Source organism: Babylonia areolata, chromosome 14 (genome assembly GCF_041734735.1).
Source record: "Babylonia areolata isolate BAREFJ2019XMU chromosome 14, ASM4173473v1, whole genome shotgun sequence".
Taxonomy (NCBI): Eukaryota; Metazoa; Mollusca; class Gastropoda; order Neogastropoda; family Buccinidae; genus Babylonia; species Babylonia areolata.
The window spans coordinates 34,313,368-34,335,867 of record NC_134889.1 but is presented as its reverse complement, the minus strand read 5'-3'; the positions used below and the strand labels follow the sequence as shown (position 1 = coordinate 34,335,867).

At 44.9% G+C, this 22,500-nt stretch overlaps 1 protein-coding gene across 8 annotated transcripts in view; it reads left to right on the top strand.

The window, feature by feature from the left end:
• The window catches only part of LOC143290006 (uncharacterized), a 219,724-nt gene that overhangs the window by 196,434 nt on the left and 790 nt on the right, over window positions 1-22,500 (top strand). For all 8 annotated transcript variants that reach the window (XM_076599315.1, XM_076599314.1, XM_076599320.1 and 5 more), the window contains 9 exons: window positions 2,309-2,480; window positions 3,688-3,876; window positions 4,140-4,224; window positions 5,981-6,075; window positions 6,758-6,836; window positions 7,897-7,998; window positions 10,341-10,438; window positions 12,122-12,253; window positions 13,213-22,500. The exon at window positions 13,213-22,500 is cut by the window's right edge and continues 790 nt beyond it. In XM_076599315.1, coding sequence (XP_076455430.1) covers window positions 2,309-2,480; window positions 3,688-3,876; window positions 4,140-4,224; window positions 5,981-6,075; window positions 6,758-6,836; window positions 7,897-7,998; window positions 10,341-10,438; window positions 12,122-12,253; window positions 13,213-13,354 — 1,094 coding nt within the window. In that variant the 3' untranslated portion in view covers window positions 13,355-22,500. The remainder of the gene's footprint in view (window positions 1-2,308; window positions 2,481-3,687; window positions 3,877-4,139; window positions 4,225-5,980; window positions 6,076-6,757; window positions 6,837-7,896; window positions 7,999-10,340; window positions 10,439-12,121; window positions 12,254-13,212) is intronic.

Genomic DNA, 22,500 nt, shown 5'->3' with positions numbered 1-22,500 from the left:
TACACCCACTGAGGCTGCATGCAGCCACAGCCATTTCCTTGCTGGTCCATAGAGGAAACAAGCAAGAGAAGGACATCATTATACATGTGTCTGTGAGCGTGTGTTTGTGTGTGTGTGTGTGTTTGAGTGTGTGTGTGTGTGTTTGAGTGTGGTGTGTGTGTGTGTGTGGTTGGTTGGTTTGTCTGTGAGTGTGTGTGTGGTGTGTGTGTGTGTGTTTGAGTGTGTGTGTGGTTGGTTGGTTTGTCTGTGAGTGTGTGGTGTGTGTGTGTGTGTGTGTGTGGTTGGTTGGTTTGTCTGTGAGTATGGTGTGTGTGTGTGTGTGATTGGTTGGTTTGTTTGTGTGTGTGTGGTGTGTGTGGTTGGTCGGTTTGTGTGTGTGTGGTGTGTGTGTGTGATTGGTTGGTTTGTTTGTGTGTGTGGTTGGTTGGTTGGCATTGGGAGAAGGGAGAGGATGGAGGGATGTTTGATGTGTGTGTTCCACCTTTGCAAAATCAGTCTGTTAATGTTTCCATGTCTCAGCCGCTTTCTGCGTTGTTCTGCAGATAAAGCCATAAGCAAGAGAGATGAAATGAAATGAAATGTTTTAATATTCTTTGGCCATGGGCACAAAAACACAATAGGCAAGAGACAGAGGGAGGGAGGTGTGTACACAATAGGAGCCAGAGAAAGAGAGGGAAACGTATGTATCAGTTTCTTTGCACCATCTTTGCAAGACTCAGTCTGTCTTCTGCCTTCTGCCACTATAGTTTTTGTTCTGTTGACAAAACAACAAGAGAGAGAGAGAGAGATGTATACACCATCTTTGCAGACTTGGTCTTTCATCTCTGTCTCCATGGCTCAGTCACATCTTTTTTTTTTCCATGAATGAAGGATCAGTGCTTCAGTTATCTCTCTCTCTCTGTCTCTCTCTCTGTGTCTGTGTGTGTGTGTGTGTGTGTGTGTGTGTGTGTCTGTCTCTCTCTGTCTCTCTCTCTCTCTCTCTCTCACACACACACACACACACACACACACACACACACACACACACACACACACACACACACATTCCAGGTCCAATATGCTCAATATAGTTTGTATAACTGGATCTGATGCGCTTCAGTATAATGCCTGTTCGACTGACATTCTTTAAGTCATTAAAACTGTCCTCCTTACTCAGTGTGTGTTTGTGTACGATTGCAGCAAATGAAGCATTCTTTACCTCCTCTATTTCATCCTCCTGAAAATCTTGTCACCCCATCTCTTTCTTTTCATTCTCTGTTTTTCTTCCTTCATCGTTATTATCATTATCGATTTTGCTTTGTAGTCTGCAGTATACAACAGTTCAATACTGGCTTCATGTCTTGGGTTTATGAGCTGCATTTTCTCAAGGAGGCATCAGTGCTTTCAGACAAATCCATATATGCTACATCATATCTTGCTTGACCAGCGGTATAACCCAACACGAGTCAGGCGTTGAGTGTATACATATGATATATATTTGTGTACCCATCAGAGTGGGTCTCTCTACACTCCATCTCGCTCACTACGATCGGCTTCGGATCCACTCTGTTTACGCATTCCCAGATTCAAACACTCGACTGTTGGCCGCCGTTCTTTCTCGGTCTCTGGACCTTGCAATTAGAATGAACTTCCTCTTTCGCTTCGTCAAGTCTCCACACTCAGCTCTTTCAAGTCTGGCCTTAAAACCCACCTCTTCCCAAAATAGCCTCCCTTGCCTGCCTCTTCCTTGTCTTTAGTTTCTACAGTTTTAGAGTTATGCATGCGTGTGAATGACTGGTACGAATGCGCTTTGATTTGTCTCTGCACAAGATTCAGCGCTATATAAATACCATTATTATTATTATTATTATTATTATTAACTTTGCCAGAGGGCATTGATTATGTTGTCACAAGTTCTGGGTTTTTTTTTTCTCAGCATTCAAAGTGCATGCTGCACACAAGACATGGCCTTATCATCTCATCCAAATGACTAGATGCTTAGTTTGGATTTCCAGTGAAACGTGGGGGAAAAGGTGAGACAGGGATTGGAACCCTGACCCTCAAGGACAAGATGTTTTGGCAGAGAAGGATCTCGACCAATCTGCCATCTTCTTCCTAAGGTTTAAGAAACATCCATGTGTTTATGGGTTAATGGACATAGAAGCAGTATCAGTTGTCTACAGTTTACAACAGTTACTACACACACTGCTTTCATGTCTTTGGTTTGAGGGACATTGATGTGAATTATTTGGTAAATAAACTAAGGAGCAGCGAATATATCGGTGAACCAGGGTTTTCAGTACAGTGGTTGTCTCCCTGTCCGTGACAGAGTTCATCTACCAGGAGGCGTTCCTGACGACGTACCGAACGTTCATCTCGCCCCGTGACCTGATCGACAAGCTGTTGTATCGCTTCCACAAGTTCCACCAGGTGGGGGACGGTAGGAAGAAGCTGGCCCGCAATTCCTTCTCCCTCCTCATCCGAGTCATTGACGAGCTTGGGTAGGTCTGGCTAATTTGTCCTTGTGTGTTGTGTTGTGTTTAGTTTTGTTTAATGTCTTTTCACTGTATAGTGATATTAGACGGGTACCAAAAAAAAAAAAAAAGAGAAAAAGAAAAAAAGTATGTGCGCATAGGAGATGAGGCGTGGGGTACATGAGAAGAGGTGGTGGGATGACTATAGTGAGTAGTGGAAAACTAAGACCTACGCTGAACTGTTGTGACTAACAGTGAATTATAACATGTATTATGACAGTGAGTTAAACATCTACATAACTGTAAAAAAACAAACAACAACAACAAAAAACATGCTAATGGTAACAAAAATGTGATCAGTCAAAGGTAGTGGTTGTGTGTGTGTGTGTGTGCGTGTGTGTGTGTGTGTGTGTGTATGTATGTGTGTGAGTGTGAGTGTTCTTCCTTTAATTTAACATATACTTGTGTGTTGTGTGTGTGTACGTGCACATGCATGTGTGTATTCTATACTCTGTATTAATTAATTAGTATGACCGTCACTTATATCTGACTGTGACCAGCAGAACAGCAGAAGGGGCAGCTGCTGTGCCGACTGTCTGGGCTAGAATTTGATTGCAGTGGAGAGTGACCGTAGTGGAGAGAGAACAGACCAGTGACATGACAGACCAGTGACACAACAGACCAGTGGCATGACATACCAGTGACACAACAGACCAGTGGCATGACAGACCAGCGACATGACTAACAAGCGACACAACAAACCAGCAACACGAAAATCCAGTGACACGACAAACCAATGACACGAAAAATCCAGTGACATGATGGATCAGCAATATGACAAACCAGCAGCGTGACAGAAGCGACATGACAGGCCAGCAACGGGACAAACCAGCAGTATGACACACCAGCATTGGACAAACCATCAACATGACAAACCAGCAGTATGACAGAAGCGACATGACAAACCAGCCACACAACAAACTGGTGACATGACAAACAAAACCAGCGACATGACAAGCCAGCAACACGACAAGCCAGCAACATGACAAGCCAGCAACATGACACACCAGCAACATGACACACCAGCATTGGACAAACCAGCAACATGGCTAACCAGCAGTGGACAAACCAGCAACATGGCTAACCAGCAGTGGACAAATGAGCACTAGACACACCAGCAGTGAGCAGCACCAGTGCACTGCAGGCATCGCTTTTTTCTCTCTGTGTGCGGCAGCCACGCTGAGCTGGACGAGGAGATTGTGGAGAAGCAGGTGGCGCTGGTGTACGAGCTCCTGTGCCAGGGGGAGCTGGTGCTGGCGCGACTGCTGCGACGGAAGATTCTGGAGAAGTGCGAGAAGAAACAGGCCGCTCACGACCAGCCCCCGCCCGTCAACCCTGTGCAGAACATCGATCTGTCGTCCAGGTGAGATCGGGTGGACGGTATGTGTGTTGGGGGTGTGGGGGTGGTTGATGTGTGTGTGTGTCTGTGTGATAGTGTGTGTCTGTGTGAATGTGTGTGTGTACAAGTGTTTGGTTGTGTGTTTGTGAGAGTGAGTGTGTTTGTGTGCGTGTTTGTGTGTGTGTGTGTGTGTATATGTGTCTCATTGTGTGAATGTGTGTGTGTGTGTCTCATTCTGTGTATGTATGTGTGTATGTGTGTGTCTCATTCTGTGTGTGTATGTGCAGCACCCCAGACCTGCTGAGCTTCAAGACGCAGGACATAGCGGAGCAGATGACCTTGCTGGATGCCCAGCTGTTCCAGAAGATCGAGGTCAGTCCGCTCTTCTTCTGACCGCCCTGCCTCTTCTTTTGACTGCCCTGTCTCTTCTTTTGACCACCCTGCCTCTTCTTCTGACCGCCCTGCCTCTTCTTTTGACTGCCTTCTTCTGACCGCCCTGTCTCTTCTTTTGACTGCCTTCTTCTGACCGCCCTGTCTCTTCTTTTGACTGCCTTCTTTTGACCACCCTGTCTCTTCTTTTGACTGCCTTCTTTTGACCACCCTGTCTCTTCTTTTGACTGCCTTCTTTTGACCACCCTGTCTCTTCTTTTGACTGCCTTCTTTTGACTGCCCTGTCTCTTCTTTTGACTGCCTTCTTTTGACCACCCTGTCTCTTCTTTTGACTGCCCTGTCTCTTCTTTTGACTGCCTTCTTCTGACCGCCCTGTCTCTTCTTTTGACCACCCTGTCTCTTCTTTTGACTGCCTTCTTTTGACCACCCTGTCTCTTCTTTTGACTGCCTTCTTTTGACCGCCTTCTTTTGACCACCCTGTCTCTTCTTCTGACTGCCCTGTCCTTTTGACTGCCTTCTTTTGACCACCCTGTCTCTTCTTTTGACTGCCTTCTTTTGACCGCCTTCTTTTGACCACCCTGTCTCTTCTTTTGACTGCCTGCCTGTCTGTTCTTTTGACCGCCCTGTCCCTTCTTTTGACCAGCCTGCCTCTCTTTGGACTTTGGATTTGTGGGATTTGTTCACTCCCATCCTGCCTGTCGTCTTGAGAATTAGCGGTGTGGGAAGGGTGAAAAGAAGAAAAAGAAGGTGGTGCACTAGACCACCCGGTGGTTCAACACTTAGCACTTCAGTGATAGGTCCTGCATCAGCTTTGAAACAATGGTCACTGTTTAAGTCTGTAGCGCTGTGAAACTTTGTCACTTTGGATCAGTATTTAAAAAAACAAAAACAAAAAAAAACACACACACACACACACAAAAAGAAACGCGGAAAACAGAAAAAGATAGAAAGAAAAGCCACCACAGTGTTTGTATCACTGTGAAACTGCCTGACTTTATGTCTTTGGATCAGTATAAGAAGAAAAAAAAAAGAAAGAAAAAAAGAAAGAAAAGAAAAATAATTAAAATGAATGCATTCTTGGATGGATCAAAGGGATGGAGGGGTTGCGGTGATGATGCTCGTTACACACTCTATGAATCGAGGATTGTGATTCTGATCCTTGGCTGTGTCTGAGCAGTCCCTCACTTCACCTTGGCTAATCAGTGAACGCCTTGACAAGCAGGTGAACAGATCTGTGTAGATAACGAAAAAGGAGGCGTACATAAATAGGTAACTTAAGAGGACGCATACATAGATGACTAAAGAGGAAGTGTATATGAATAGATAAGAGGAGACGTATAGAGATGATTAAAGAGGAGGTGTCTATAAATAGATAAGAGGAGACGTACATAGATGACTAAAGAGGAGGTGTCTATAAATAGATAAGAGGAGACGTACATAAATAGATGACTAACGAGGTGTATGTAAATAGATGACTAAAGAGGAGTACATACATATACAGATGAAATAAAGAGGGGATGTGATCTAGGAGTATTGCTGTGTTGCCACAGATCCCTGAAGTGTTGCTGTGTTTCCCACAGATCCCTGAAGTGTTGCTGTGTTTCCCACAGATCCCTGAAGTGTTGCTGTGTGTTTCCCACAGGTCCCTGAAGTGTTGCTGTGTGTTTCCCACAGATCCCTGGAGTGTTGCTATGTGTTTCCCACAGATCCCTGAAGTATTGCTGTGTGTTTCCCACAGATCCCTGAAGTGTTGCTGTGGGCGAAGGAACAGTCGGAAGAGCAGAGCCCCAACCTGACCACCTTCACCGAACATTTCAACAAGATGTCCTACTGGTCAGTTGACCCTCGTCCTCTCTCCTCTCTCTACTAACTGCCAGGGAAGGAGGGGGGGGGGGGTGAGGGGGGGAGGGGGGACTAGATGTCCTACTGGTCAGTTCACCCACCTCCTCCCTCCTCTCTCCACTAACTGCCAGGGAAGGGGCGGGGGGGGGGGGGGGGGGGAACTAGATGTCCTACTGGTCAGTTCACCCACCTCCTCTCTCCACTAACTGCCAGGGATGTGATGGGGGGTGGAAAGGATGGGTTCTCACTGTGGCGTGACTGTGAACAGGTGTGTGTGATGGGGGGTGGAAAGGATGGGTTCTCACTGTGGTGTGACTGTGAACAGGTGTGTGTGATGGGGGGGTGGAAAGGATGGGTTCTCACTGTGGTGTGACTGTGAACAGGTGTGTGTGATGGGGGGGTGGAAAGGATGGGTTCTCACTGTGGTGTGACTGTGAACAGGTGTGTGTGATGGGGGGTGGAAAGGATGGGTTCTCACTGTGGTGTGACTGTGAACAGGTGTGTGTGATGGGGGGGTGGAAAGGATGGGTTCTCACTGTGGCGTGACTGTGAACAGGTGTGTGTGATGGGGGGTGGAAAGGATGGGTTCTCACTGTGGCGTGACTGTGAACAGGTGTGTGTGATGGGGGGTGGAAAGGATGGGTTCTCACTGTGGTGTGACTGTGTCTGACAGGTGCCGGACTCGCATTCTGACTCAGGAGGACCCCAAAGAGAGGGAGAGATACCTGATGAAGTTCATCAAGATCATGAGAGTGAGTTGGCAGGCTGTATGTGTGGGTGGGTGGGTGGTGTGTATTTGTTCGCGTATGTGTGTGCATGTTGTTGCTTTGTGTGTGTGTGTGTGCGTGTGCATGTTGTTGCTTTTTGTGTGTTTATGTTTGTGGTATATGGGTGTGTGTATAGTGTGTTTTTGTCTATGTATGCATGTGTGTGTGTATCATGTGTGTGTGTCTGTGTTTATGTGTTTGTGTGTGTGTGGTTGTGTGTGTAGTGTATGTGTTGTGTGTGTCTGTATGTCTGAGAATATGTGTGCATGTGTATCTTTGTGATTGTGAAAGGCGTTGCTAATTTGCCCTGTTTATTTGACTAATAGATTCTGCATTTCATCTTCAGGCAGTTAAGATTTGGTTCTTTTGTTCTGTTCTGTACATCATTTCTAGTGAGTAATGATATTATTTCTGTTAATTTGGCAGTGTTACTTCACACTGTTTATTTGACTGTGTAAAGATCTTATCATTTCGCTCTGTTTTTTGGCTGTTTAAAGATGTCGTTAGTTGGCACTTTTAATTTGACTGGGGAAAGATCTTATCATTTCGCTCTATTTATTTGACTGTGTAAAGATCTTATCATTTCACTCTGTTTATTTGACTGTGTAAAGATGTTGTTAGTTTGCACTTTTTATTCGACTGTTTAAAGATGTCGTTACATTGCACTGTTTATTTGGCTCGAGTGAAGATGTTAGTTAGCACTGTTTATTTGACTGTGTGAAGATCTTATCATTTCACTCTGTTTATTTGACTGTGTAAAGATGTTGTTAGTTTGCACTTTTTATTCGACTGTTTAAAGATGTCGTTACATTGCACTGTTTATTTGGCTTGAGTAAAGATGTTGTTAGTTAGCACTGTTTATTTGGCAGTGTCAAGATGTCATTAGTTAGCACTGTTTATTTGGCAGTGTCAAGATGTCATTAGTTAGCACTGTTTATTTGGCAGTGTCAAGATGTCATTAGTTAGCACTGTTTATTTGGCAGTGTCAAGATGTCATGAGTGAGCACTGTTTATTTGACGATGTGTGTGTTTCCTGCGTGGACAGTGTCTACGTAAACTGAAGAACTTCAACTCCTACCTGGCCATTCTGTCGGCCCTGGACTCGGCCCCCGTGCGCCGACTGGAGTGGCAGAAACAGAACATTGAGGTGAGCCATCATTTCAGGGACACATCACTCTGACAGAGACACTTGTGTCTGTTCATTTGACTCCTCCTGACTGCACTGGTAGTGACGTCAGGCATACGTCGTGGAACACTGGTGTGCTGTGCTGTGTTGATGGCTGCTTGTATGTATACCATATGCCACGCTCTGTCTGTTTTCGCTCAGCATTGCAAGTTGTGCTGGCCTGTTGATGCCAGAATCCTCTCCACCTGTATACACATGCACGTAGAAGATCAAATGCATGCATTGAAGATCCTGTAATCCATGTCAGCATTTTGTGGGTTATTGAAACAAGAACATATCCAGCATGCACACACCCCAAAAACAGACTGTGTCTGCCTATGTGGCGGTGTAACTAAACGAAATGGTCATACACATAAAATGTTACATATCTATGTGAGTGTGTGTGTGTGACTGAAACCTGATTGAACAACAGAGGAAACAAATGATGTCGGCTCTACCCAAATAGGCAGCTAGTTATGCAAAGGACTTCCTGTTTGTAAAGCGCTTAGACTTTGGTCTCTGACGGAGGATAGGCGCTTTGTAAGCATCCATATCATCATCATCATTATCACTGTGACACCAGAAGCACATTTGTGGGGTTAACCCTTTCGCTGCCAGGAAAATAAGATTTAAGTGAAATCTATTCGCCAGGGGTTTTTTTTGTTTGTTTTTGTTTTTTTTTAAATACAAAAAACGGGTATAAATTTTCACAAAATTCTGTGCTCTTTGTTATTGGAGAAAGACCCATAAAAGTATATATTTTCTGAAAGGTAAATGAATAAAGAATACAGAACACATGTTTTCCCATTTTATATATTTTTAGTGACATCCTGTTGTTTTGAAATCAGTGTTTTGTTTTTTGTCAAATTTTCAACTTGTTTATTACAAACATTAGTCAGGTAATTAATTTGTACTAAAATATATTTTCTGGACAAATGGATATCTGCACACACAAAATCATTCTAGAACAGCCACAATAAGAAAAATTTTAAAGAGATAAATACACAATGCATTGTGACTACTCCAAGTGATAATGTGGATGAGAGGCCACGCCCCCTCAGCTTCCAGCCCCCTCCTCTTCACCCCTCTCACACGGTCACTTTATCCACTTCTCATCAGACCGCATTGGCAGAGTGCCAAGAAAATCGCTCACACCGTGTCTTGCTAATAATCCGGTCACTTTCTGTCAGCTGCTACAGCTGCACAGCTGGCATCACTCACTGGTAGTCATATCTTGGCCACTCCCTTGATTGCTCCCTTTATTTTCCATCAAATCGTCCTATAAATGATTATCCCTGTCTTCTCCTTCGAATTTACACTTCAGTTCTTTCTGAGCATCAGCTAAAGAAAGCAATCTTAGTTGATATAGTTCCCCACAATTGCATGTCTTGAGCACAGCGTCAGTCCGACAATTTGTTGAGCGAGTCAGGCAAACACTGCGGCAGTAACCCAACCTAAACGCTCAAATAAAGGACTGCCTCTTGATGTGGATGGTGTTTCTGTTATGTTACTTACATGCACAGCTAGAACAAGGAGACTTTCATTCAAAACAAACTTAGTTTTAATTCTGCATGTAGTGTGCGCCATTACACAGACAGGTGGGGAGAGGAAGAGAACGAGTGATTTCCCCTTACTACTCTTGACTCTCGACGGAAACGAATCAATAATGTAACAGTTTCTAGCTATGAATAGAATCTAGAAAGATTCCCCAAGCTAAAGCTACTGGTATTTTTGTCAAGATGTGTAATCTTTGTGTGTGTGTGTGTGTGTGTGTGTAATCTGTGTGTGTGATGTGTTTGTGTAATCTTTGTGTGTGTACTATGTGTGTGTGTGTGTGTGTGATCTGTGTGTGTGATATGTGTTTGTGTAATCTTTGTGTGTGTGTGTGTGTGTGTGTGTGTGTGTGTGTGTGTGTGTGTGATCTGTGTATGGGTGTAAAACAGCTGCATTTGTCAGCATCATGATGATGTTTCTGTATTCGCAGGAGTTTGTGTTTGCCTGCGTCTTTGTGTGTGAGTACTTTTCTTCATGCACATGTGATATAGTTGCAGATATGTTGATTCATGTGGAAACACTCTCTCTCAAACACTCTCTCTCTCTCTCTCTCTCTCTCTCTCTCTCTCTCTCTCTCTCTCTCTCTCTCTCTCTCTTTCAGTGTAGCAGCAACATTTTCTCTGTCTGTGTCTGTCTCTCACCCTGTGTCTGTCTGTCTGCCTGTCTCACACGCATACACACACACACACACACACACACACACATGCACATCGTCCCTGTTTATCTCTCTCTCGCCCTCTGAAGCTGAATTTCACCATGTGTTGTTGCAGGCTTTACAGGAGTTCTGTCAGTTGATCGACAGCAGTTCTTCATTCCGTGCGTACCGACAGGCCCTGGCTGAAACTGAACCTCCTTGTATACCATACCTGTAAGTCCATATTACCATACCTGTAAGTCCATTTTACCATACCTGTAAGTCCATATTACCATACCTGTAAGTCCATTTTACCATACCTGTAAGTCCATTTTACCATACCTGTAAGTCCATTTTACCATACCTGTAAGTCCATTTTACCTTACATGTAAGTCCATATTACCTTACCTGTAAGTCCATTTTACCATACCTGTAAGTCCATATTACCTTACCTGTAAGTCCATATTACCTTACCTGTAAGTCCATTTTAGCATACCTGTAAGTCCATTTTACCATACCTGTAAGTCCATTTTACCTTACCTGTAAGTCCATATTACCATACCTGTAAGTACATATTACCATACCATACCTGTAAGTCCATATTACCATACCTGTAAGTCCATTTTACCATACCTGTAAGTCCATTTTACCTTACCTGTAAGTCCATATTACCATGCCTGTAAGTCCATATTACCATACCTGTAAGTCCATTTTACCATACCTGTAAGTCCATTTTACCATACCTGTTAGTCCATATTACCATACCTGTAAGTCCATTTTACCATACCTGTAAGCCTATATTACCATACCTGTAAGTCCATTTTACCATACCTGTAAGTCCATTTTACCATACCTGTAAGTCCATATTACCATACCTGTAAGTCCATATTACCATACCTGTAAGTCCATTTTACCATACCTTATTACCATACCTGTAAGTCTATATTACCATACCTGTAAGTCCATTTTACCATACCTGTAAGTCCATATTACCATACCTGTAAGTCCATATTACCATACCTGTAAGTCCATTTTACCATACCTGTAAGTCCATTTTACCATACCTGTAAGTCCATATTACCATACCTGTAAGTCCATATTACCATACCTGTAAGTCCATTTTACCATACCTGTAAGTCCATATTACCATACCTGTAAGTCCATTTTACCATACCTGTAAGTCCATTCATGCCATACCTGTAAGTCCATATTACCATACCTGTAAGTCCATTTTACCATACCTGTAAGTCCATTCATGCCATACCTGTAAGTCCATATTACCATACCTGTAAGTTCATTTAACCCCATCTGTAAGTCCGTTTATACCATACCTGTAAGTCCATTCATACTATACCTGTAAGTTCATTTAGCCCCACGTGTAAGTCCTTTTATACCATACCTGTAAGTCCACTTATACATTTACACCATACCTGTAAATCCATTTATCCATTTATACCATACCTGTAAGTCCATTTTACTATACCTGTCCATTTATACCATACCTGTAGGTCCATTTTTATACCAAACCTGTCCATTTATACCATACCTGTAAGTCCATTTGTACCATATCTTCAGTTCATTTATACTAACTGGTAGTCCATTTATACCATATTGCTAGGGCGTCATATTTGTTCCATTTAAAACAGTTTCCATGTTTTTGCATATGCAAATACCCCAAGCAAAGGGAAGTGCCTCAGGGTATTTCTGACTGTGAATACATGTCCATTTGAAGGAAAAACCGGTTGATTTTAATATGATATCTAATTTTTGGATAATGTGTGTGTGTGTGTATGCACTGTGTGTGTGTGTATGTGCGTGTCTGTATGAGTGTATGTGTGTGTGTGTGTGTATGAGTGTATGTGTGTGTTTTTGTATGTGTGTGGTGTGTCTGTGCCTGTGTCTGTGTGTGTTGAACAGGGGGCTGATCCTTCAGGACCTGACGTTCATCAACATCGGCAACCAGGACGCACTGCCTGACGGGAGCATCAACTTCGCCAAGCGATGGCAGCAGTTCAACATTCTGGACAGCATGCGACGCTTCAAGACCAGGTAGGGACGGGCACCATGGCCAAACGGCTAGTATCCTGAGCTGCACGATCCCTTGTTGATTAGTCTTGAGTGATCTTGAGGACGAGGACTTGACCCTGACGTGGATGATGACTTGACCTTGATGTGGATGATGACTTGACCCTGACGTGGATGATGACTTAACATGGATGATGACTTGACCCTGATGTGGATTATGACTTGACCCTGACATGGATGATGACCTTGACATGAATGATAACTTGACCCTGAGATGGATGATGACTTGACCCTGATGTGGATCATGACTTGACCCTGACATGGATGATGACCTTGACATGAATGATGACTTGACCCTGACATGGATGATGACTTGACCCTGATGTGGATGATGACTTGAAACTGATGTGGATGATGACCCTGACATGGATGATGACTTGACCCTGATGTGGATGATGACTTGACCCTGATGTGGATGATGACCCTGATGTGGATGATGACTTGACCCTGACGTAGATGATGACCTTGATGTGGATGATTACTTGACCCTGACATGGATGATGACCTTAACGTGAATGATGACTTGACCCTGATGTGGATGATGACTCTGCCGGAGATGATAACTTGACCTTGACGTGGATGATGACTTGACCCTGACGTGGATGATGACCCTGACGTGGATGATGACCCTGACGTGGATGATGACTTGACCCTGACGTGGATGATGACCCTGACGTGGATGATGACTTGACCCTGACGTGGATGATGACTTGACCCTGACGTGGATGATGACCCTGACGTGGATGATGACTTGACCCTGACGTGGATGATGACCCTGACGTGGATGATGACTTGACCCTGACGTGGATGATGACCCTGACGTGGATGATGACCCTGACGTGGATGATGACCCTGACGTGGATGATGACCCTGACGTGGATGATGAGTTGCCTCTGACGTGGCTGAGGTGTGTGTGGTTTCAGCCAGTACGGGTTCCGACGGAACGACAAGCTGCAGGGAGTGCTGAACAACTTTGACGACTACCGAGGGGAGGAGGTGCTGTGGCAGATGTCCCAGAAGATCAAGCCGCGCGCCGCCCACAAAAAGCAGGACTCCATCACGTGATGACCCACCACTTAGCTCCACCCCCCCACCCCCCCTCTTCCCCTCCCACCGCCGGTGTGTGCGTGCGTATGCGCACGTGTGTGCATGTATGTGTGTGTGTGGTTTGGTTCTAGTTCTTATCTTCCATGGGGCGTGTTCTAGGGATCAACTGTGTGTAGGGGTAGCCATTGGAGCCTGGACAACACCGGCTTGACTCCTTTGTGATGGACTGTGAACATGTTCACCTGCGACCCAGCGGTGAGGACTTTCACGGTGCGACAGTGAATGCGTTCACCTGTTGTGGGCGTGACCGGCGACGGGGCTGTCATTGGACAATGAGTGGTGTGGGCTTTCACGGTGCGACAGTGAATGCGTTCACCTGTTGTGGGCGTGACCGGCGACGGGGCTGTCATTGGACAATGAGTGGTGTGGGCTTTCACGGTGCGACAGTGAATGCGTTCACCTGTTGTGGGCGTGACTGGCGACGGGGCTGTCATTGGACAATGAGTGGTGTGGGCTTTCACGGTGCGACAGTGAATGCGTTCACCTGTTGTGGGCGTGACTGGTAACAGGGCTGTCATTGGACAATGAGTGGTGTGGGCTTTCACGGTGCGACAGTGAATGCGTTCACCTGTTGTGGGCGTGACCGGCGACGGGGCTGTCATTGGACAATGAGTGGTGTGGGCTTTCACGGTGCGACAGTGAATGCGTTCACCTGTTGAAGGTGTTACCGGCGATGCAACTCTCGTCGGACATGAGCGGTGCTTGTGGAGTGACAGTGATGTGATTTGGAAAACGTGGACGTGTGGAGGACAAAGCAAGCAGGATGGCTTTCTTTTCATTCAGCCGGGACAGTTCCTGCATCGTCATTGCAGTGTCTTTTTTCAGAACACGGACAGAGGAGGGCTTTGCCGTGTGTGTGTGTGTGTGTGTGTGTGTGTGTGTGTGTGTGAGAGACACGTGTTCATTACTGTGCACAGCACAGAAGGCATCCCCCCCCCCCCCCTCCACTCCACCTCTCCCCCACTGAATGAAATACAGTGCACTGTGAGTGCGCACCAAGTGTCAACTGTGAGCGTCATCCCCGCTGTGGGGATGGTTTTCTGGATCGGCAGTGATGGGAGGTACAGGGTGTTGCTGTGTGAAGAGGAAGGAGATTGAAGGGTGCCATGGGCTCTTCACCAGCGGGGAAACCTCTGGTGTCAATGTCATACATAGTCGTTTTGATGAAGTGATGAAGAGGAGTTTGTTGTGGACCTGGAGGTGAAACGCTGTGTGTGCAACAGGTGTGGGGAACGTTTTCTGTTCAGGTAGACAAGTCGTGCATGTTGTGATAAGCATGCGCAAGGACTTTGAATTTTGAAAAACTCTCTGTTGTCGTGTTCACAGTTTTTACAAATTATGCATGTGTGGATGTTTTATTTATTCAATTAGTAAAACGAATGATTTATTTGTGTATTTGTTTATTTATTGGCTTTCTTTGACAGAAGCTTTAATGTGTTACCAGCGAAGGCACTATAATTCGTCCACTTGTTGCCATTGTTACAGCTCCATCAAAGTCGATCCAATATTTCTCTCAGCTAGCGACAGGCACACACAGCCTTTGCAGTGAGCTTGCTCTGCACGCAGTGAAGCGTCTTATTTCCCATCAGTATGCACATGTCTGCAAAGCTATGTCGTTGGTGTGCAGCGGGTGGGGGTAGCAGGGACAGTGAGTGATTCAGTCTGTCAGTACGTGTAGTGTCATCAAAACTTGTCATTTCGTCCACCACATCTTCTCGCACACTGATGTTTCTAGAACACCAGGTAACGATTGTGGCATCACTCGGTGGGTTCTCATCAACTTTGTGTGGTGTTGCAAGAACACACAACTTGCTCCTTGTCTAGGTCGTTAGGTGTTGATTAGAACAGCTTGGTCTATGTCTGTGTTGTGTGCTACGTACACACAGAGTCCAGGTGTGTTGGAGACTGGGCTTTCACCGTTAGAGGGGTTGGTCACCCCTTGCTAAACCGCATAGACAGTACATGCAATGTTGAACCACAGTAACGTCATCTGAACAGCTACCTGGATGTATGCATGTATGTATGTGGAGAAACATTTTGAATTGATCATCGTAAGACATGGAGAAAGGAAGAAACCAGCAGGACTTTACACATGAATGATTTGAAACACCATGACTTTACACATGAATGATTTGAAACACCATGAATGGACAAGAACTGTAGTGTGAATACTCATCTTAATTAGCTAAAGTGTTGATAAATCAACAGATATTCAAATGACTGACTAAATGAATAAATAAGTGAATAAATAACTCTTGTAACCGAGAGGACTCCAGTCTCAGGTGGATGAGAAGAAGAATGAAACCAAACACGCCAAAAACAACTACCCCCCCCTTTCCCCACACCTACAAAAAAAATAAATAAATAAATAAACTCTATGCAGGGAATCTACTGCACATTGTTTAAAAAAATAATAATAAACACCTTCCGTTCTTGTTGGGCTTTTATTTATTTATTTTTTCATAATTACTTTCTCCGATGTTTGTGTACTGCTGACAGTCATGGTGTTGGTGCTGGTCATGGGAAGGCGGGGGATAACTCCGGGTGGTCTGTGAGTGGGCACAGTTCTCTCCCCTCTGTGCTGGGCTATGGGTCCCATGCCAGCTGTGTCACGGAACACAGAGCTTTTGTGTTGATTTTGTGCTTCCAGACAACAACAGCATGAAACTGGTGATGTGGGGACTTGCCAGCCTTTTGCAGTCAGTGTTCAAGACTGCCGATATGCGTGTTCAAAGTTCCAGGAACTCGTCTTGAAGAAAACGCAGGATCTTCAGAAAAAAGTGTGGAGATTTCCTGGATGTGATAGGTCTTGGTGTGTGCTTTTGGTTTTTTTTTTTTGTTTCATCTTCTTGAAAAGCTTCAGGATTTAACAAACTTAGCATGGGTCAAGCCGCACAAGACAGTGACATGTGGTGTTTGTGTGTTATTGGTGGGGTTTTTGGGGTTGGTTTTTTTGTCTCCTGGAGATAGTTGCCACTGTGTTTCCAGGACTTGTGTTGGTGGTTGGTGACACTGTGTGTACCAGAGATGTTGGCCCAGCCAGCTGTTCTTCAGTCAGTGTGTTGGGCCGCCTCTAGTGCTGATTGAAAGTGGAAACCATGCATCGTTCAAACCACTGTGAACTGAAAAGACAGTGACTGCAAGGCAGTGACTGTGCAACAGATGTACATTGTGAACAGGGTGGAGGTTGGTAAGGGTGGGAGGGGGGGTGCACAGAGGGAGGCAGTGGCTGGGGAAGTCCTTTGCATGGCCAAAAAACAAAAAAAAAACAGGGAGCGTGACAGTTCTTTGCACCGTACACTGTATAACCACAAGGACTGTTCATAGCACGTCATGGCACAACAGGTATCCAATGTTATCAGCGTTTCTTGGGCTGGTGAGCTGGGGGTGTGGGGGTGGGGATGACACATATTGCATGTTGAAGAGAACCGCGGTCACACAGGAATCGCAAAGTCTGTCAGCTTTTCCAGGTCTGGGCAAGTCGGTGGGAAAGTCCTGTTGGTCTGTTCCGTGTTCACTGATAGGTCAGTGTGGGGTTTTTTGTATTTTATTCCAGTTTTATCTTGCCTTGAATGCAGCCATTCTGCATTTTTCAGGGATGTGGATGCTGGTTTTGTCCTCGTTTCCATAAGCCATTGAACACTGACATGGAGTATGGGATCTTTAATGTGTGTATTTCATCTTATACATATAACATGAAGGGGGCTAAAGTGCTTGCAGGTCTGTACATCTGTTGACCCAGGAGATCCAGATAAAAATCTTTGCCCCTAACCCTCAAGGTGCTGTGACAGGGAATCAAACCCAGGACCCTGCAGTGGAAAGTCTAACTCTTTAACCACTCGTCTCTTGCACCTTTAAAGCGTTGGACTGTCAATCTGAGGGTCCCAGGTTCGAATCACGGTGACGGCGCCCGGTGGGTAAAGGGTGGAGATTTTTACGGTCTCCCAGGTCAACATATGTGCAGACCTGCTAGTGCCTGAACCCCCTTCGTGTGTATATGCAAGCAGAAGATCAAATACGCACGTTAAAGATCCTGTAATCCATGTCAGCGTTCGGTGGGTCATTGAAACAAGAACATACCCAGCATGCACACCCCCAAAAACGGAGTATGGCTGCCCACTCATGTGCATACGAGTGAATGCAGAAGAATAAGTCTCTTGCACCTGTCTGAGATGATGATGATGATGTGGAAAATGGGAAAATGTCTTTGTGGGTGGAGACTGAAAGGGTGGTCACTGAAGAGGTAGGGCGTGGGGGTGGTACCGCAGGAACTGAAGTTCAGGGAATGACCCACATGTTCCCAGCAGGTCGTGTGGACAGAGACAGCAGATGGTCATGGGTTGTAGGGACTGGAGGCATCAGAGACTTGTGGATAGAGTTCTAACAGTCGTGGATAGAGTTCTAACAGTCGTGGATAGAGTTCTAACAGTTGTGGGTGGTTCTAACAGTCGTGGATAGAGTTCTAACAGTCGTGGATAGAGTTCTAACAGTTGTGGGTGGTTCTTACAGTTGTGGATAGAGTTCTAACAGTCGTGGATAGAGTTCTAACAGTTGTGGGTGGTTCTTACAGTTGTGGATAGAGTTCTAACAGTTGTGGATGGTGGTTCTGACAGTCCAGAGGGTGAATGGCAGAGACTGTGAGTAGGGTGTTGTTCCTCTAGGTAATAGATATGTCAGACAGGGAGGTGTTGTACTGAAAGAAGTGTGACTGAGGGTTACAGTACAGTGTTAGAGCACTGTGTAGGGTGTTGTTCCTCTAGGTAATAGATATGTCAGACAGGGAGGTGTTGTACTGAAAGAAGTGTGACTGAGGGGTACAGTACAGTGTTAGAGCGCTGTGTAGGGTGTTGTTCCTGTAGGTAATAGATATGTCAGACAGGGAGGTGTTGTACTGAAAGAAGTGTGACTGAGGGGTACAGTGCAGTGTTAGAGCGCTGTGTAGGGTGTTGTTCCACTAGGTAATAGATATGTCAGACAGGGAGGTGTTGTACTGAAAGAAGTGTGACTGAGGGGTACAGTGCAGTGTTAGAGCGCTGTGTAGGGTGTTGTTCCTCTAGGTAATAGATATGTCAGACAGGGAGGTGTTGTACTGAAAGAAGTGTGACTGAGGGTTACAGTACAGTGTTAGAGCGCTGTGTAGGGTGTTGTTCCTCTAGGTAATAGATATGTCAGACAGGGAGGTGTTGTACTGAAAGAAGTGTGACTGAGGGTTACAGTACAGTGTTAGAGCGCTGTGTCACACCTTGTGTTGACCCACGGGAACAGGACCAACTGTGCCACACTGACACTGGAGAAGGAAGATTTTAATACAGATAATGATTATAAGATGCAGTTACATAGACCATACCCTGCGGGTCAAAGCGAGTTACATGTGTGGCATGAACAAGTCCAGAGTATGACAGATATCAAAGGCCACAGGTAAGCTGTCAGTTTCTGCTCGTTTCCTTTGGCCTGTCTTCACACAGCTATTGGAACTAAATGATGAAACTGTTGTCTCTTTTTTCTCACTTTATTTTCTTTTTCTTGTTGTTTTTGTTATTGTGGTCGTTTCAAAGACAGAACAAGGCATCGTTTTCTGACAGTCAAGTCGGGAAAAGCGGCTTCCTGGTTGAAGAATTATAGTGGAAAGGGACAGGTCTTCAGCTTCTTTCTTCGGATTATAGCAATAATGTTTGCTCGGTTGGCATTTGGAGAAGGGGGGGGGGGGGGGGGGGGGTGACAGGAGGGGAGGGGGGGGGAGTAGATTGTGGTGGTGCTGGTTGTTTTAAGTTGTTCCCCTGTATTAGATCTTCAGCACAACAGTGTGGTCGTGAGGCTTTGACAAGGAGGAAAGAGAGCTGTGTGCTGTATGCAATCAGGAGTCTGTCCATGTGCTGCCAGATTGAAGCTATTTACAAGACCCATCTTGGGACAACTTTCTGAGGACGTCCCCATGATACAGCCGTCCTTGCTTCAGGGCTGTCTTTATGCAAACAGTAGCTGTGCAGTCTTGCAAATTTTACACACACACTCACACTCACACTCATTCACTCTATGCATTTACAAAAGCACTTGTTTGGTGGTTTTATGTTTGGTGTTTGTAGATCTATCCTATTTCATGGGTGTTCAAACTGATTTCACTGATGGCTCTGTGTGTGTGTGTGTGTGTGTGTGTGTGTGTGTGTGCACCTGTGCACATGCATTCACGTTGTGTATTTGTAGGAATGCGTAATCTTTAGCATAGGTATGTGTACATGTCCATGTGTATTAATATCCTGGTCAGTGGCCATGAGTCTAGCACAACATAACTATTTGTTCAGATTCTGACACAATCTCATTTTTAGTAGCGCAAAATCTTTTTTCAGCGGTCTCTGTAAGTGTAACTCACAATGTCTTTCTGGTTTGCTTGTATCCTCCAGTTAGCCAAGGAAAAGGGTAATTAATGCACACACACACACACACACCTCACACACGCATGCACACATATGCGCCCACACATGCACGCGCGCATGCGCGCGCACACACACACACACACACACACACGGAACTTTTATGAAATCACCAGTCACTTGTCATTAATTAGTGAGAATCCCCCCCCCCACTTTATTCTCGTTTCCAAATAAATGACAGCAGTGATACAAGAAAGAGATGCTTACATATTACAGCAATGCAGGAACAGATGTTTGTTACAATATATGTGACCAATACTTTTTACAAGCGTATGATAATATGATCTCCTTTGAGGTGAAGCATTTCATTACCTTCCATTCTTTGCCAGCTGAACACATCCTGACCACAGTTTCCCCACTCTTGTGGCAGGGGGTGGTATCAAGGGCTGTACGCATGGAAGCAATGAAAACTTCCTCAGTTTTGTCATTCAAAAACAATAGATAAATAAACAAGATCTCTTGACAATGCTGTGGTTTGGGTCACCTCGTGAAACCTTGTTCCGTCTAGAGACCGTAAGAGACAGTCGTGTTTTTGTTGCACGAGCAACATCTCTTTGTGCACTTGCATTCTCTCTGTGTGTCCTGAATCCAGTTACAGTGTGTGAGAGCGGGTCAGATTGCTGAACATGTGGTAACGTTGAGTAGATGAGAGAGGAATTAGGAATTAGTGCAGTTGATTCTGGTGCATCCACCCACCTCGAGACACTCATAAACGCCAGCCAGGAGAAAAAACTTTTTTTTTTTTCTTTTTTTTTTTGTGTGAAGTGCCGGTTTATTTTCTGCTCATCGTCAGTGATGTTGTATATGTTTCTAAAAATGGACTTAGTGGATTTATGTTGGATTTATTATTTTTTAGGTAGTTTGTTGACTAACTGTGGTGTTTAGTGATTTTTCATAGTGTTTTGTTTGTTTTGTGTCATATGCTTGTGTGGACGGTATGGACAGGAATGATTGAATTGCCAGAGTGTGTGTGAGTGTGTGTGTGAGAGTGTGTGTGTGTATGTGTGTGTGTGTGTGTGTGTGTGTGTGTTTGTGAGAGTGTGTGTGTGTGTGTGTGTGTGTGTGTGGATGAAGGTCATTGCCAGGTGTGGCGAGTGACCACCTGGACATGGGATGACACCTGTGTGTTGAACACCTGAGGGAGGAGAGAGGGCTGTATCCCTCTGTGGTTCATGTCTTACGCTTTCCCCATCTTCTGTCTCACGCGTTTTGATTGAACTGTGTACCCAAATTCGAAATGAACATGTTTGTTATTAATAAATGAATAAAATAAATTAGACATTCTATTTTATTTATTCTTTCACAGATTTTTGTTTTTTGTTTTCTAGTTCCCTTTCACACACAGAATTGTCTTGAGTTTGTTGACGTGGCCATGCTTGATTGCACTTTGTTTACTTTGACTCGTTCTCTTTCCCTCCTCTCTTCAGTTTCGTGGCCTGAACGAGTGATCAGACAATGGCTTTACCAGCCCCTCCACCCCAATCCCCACGAAACCCCCAACCCCTACTCCCCCCCCCCCCCTTCCTGCTCCTCCACCCACCCCCTCCCTCCTTGATGTGTCCTGTCCCTGTTGACGACGCTGGCCAGAGGAACTCTGTTGTACAAAACTGTACAGGAAAGAGACGACTGACCCAAGTTGTCTGCAATGCAAAACAAAACAAAAAAAAAAGAAAAAAAAGGATGAATTGAAAAGAAAAAAAAACAAAAAACAACAAACAAAAACCAAGAAGGAAAAAAAAAAAGATGTATGATATATAATATGCAATATTTCCCTTATTTATTGATGACATGATTGGTTTGTTTGCACAGTGCAGACTAGGGAGTTTGAGGACAGACCCCACCCCTACCCCCAAGCCCCCCACACCCCTCTCCTTGCAAAAAGTCCACTGACTGTCCTGTGTCTGCCTACACACCAGTCTCTTGGAAGGAAACGCCCCCAGCTTGCAGTGGGGGTGGATGAGTTGGGGCCGAAAGGGATGTGCTGTGAAGTGGGGGGGGGGGGAATGGAAAGTTGGATACAAGAATGTATGCATGCTAGTGGCTTCGTGTTCTTCGAGTCTTTTTTCACATGGAACAGGTGTTTGTTCACCGATTCATGTGGGCTGTTTGTTGGGGTGATGACTTTCTTTGTGAAAGGTTACTGTATGGTTTAGGTGCTTGCACCCCAGTTGGTTTTCTTGAAAGATGTACGTGTTTGTTTTTTGTGCATTTCTCCTCCTCTTCATTCATTCTGGCACACATCCACCAAATTCCATTCATTCATTCATCAACTAGACTGTCTAGCATGCTGCAGACATGTTTTATATAGACGCGCATACTTCGTGCACACTTGAACACCCTTGAACGTGTTGGTTGTGCATGCACGCTCATGTGTGCGCACTCGCATGTTAAGATTTACACAGCACAGTCGTGCATTCATGGATATATGTATGTTTTTGCAAGCATGCATGCTTACATACATACTCATGCATTACACACACACACACACACACACACGTGACACAGCACATGAAAACCGGGCTAAAATCACAGCCAGCTACTCTTAGCTATGCACAAAAATTTGTCATTATGGTTGAAATATTGAAAATTGAGACCTATACAAATTTCACATCTTTGAAGTCTTATCTTTATCTGTCGTGAAGTACTTAAGCATAAAACTGCCAGAAACTGTGGTAT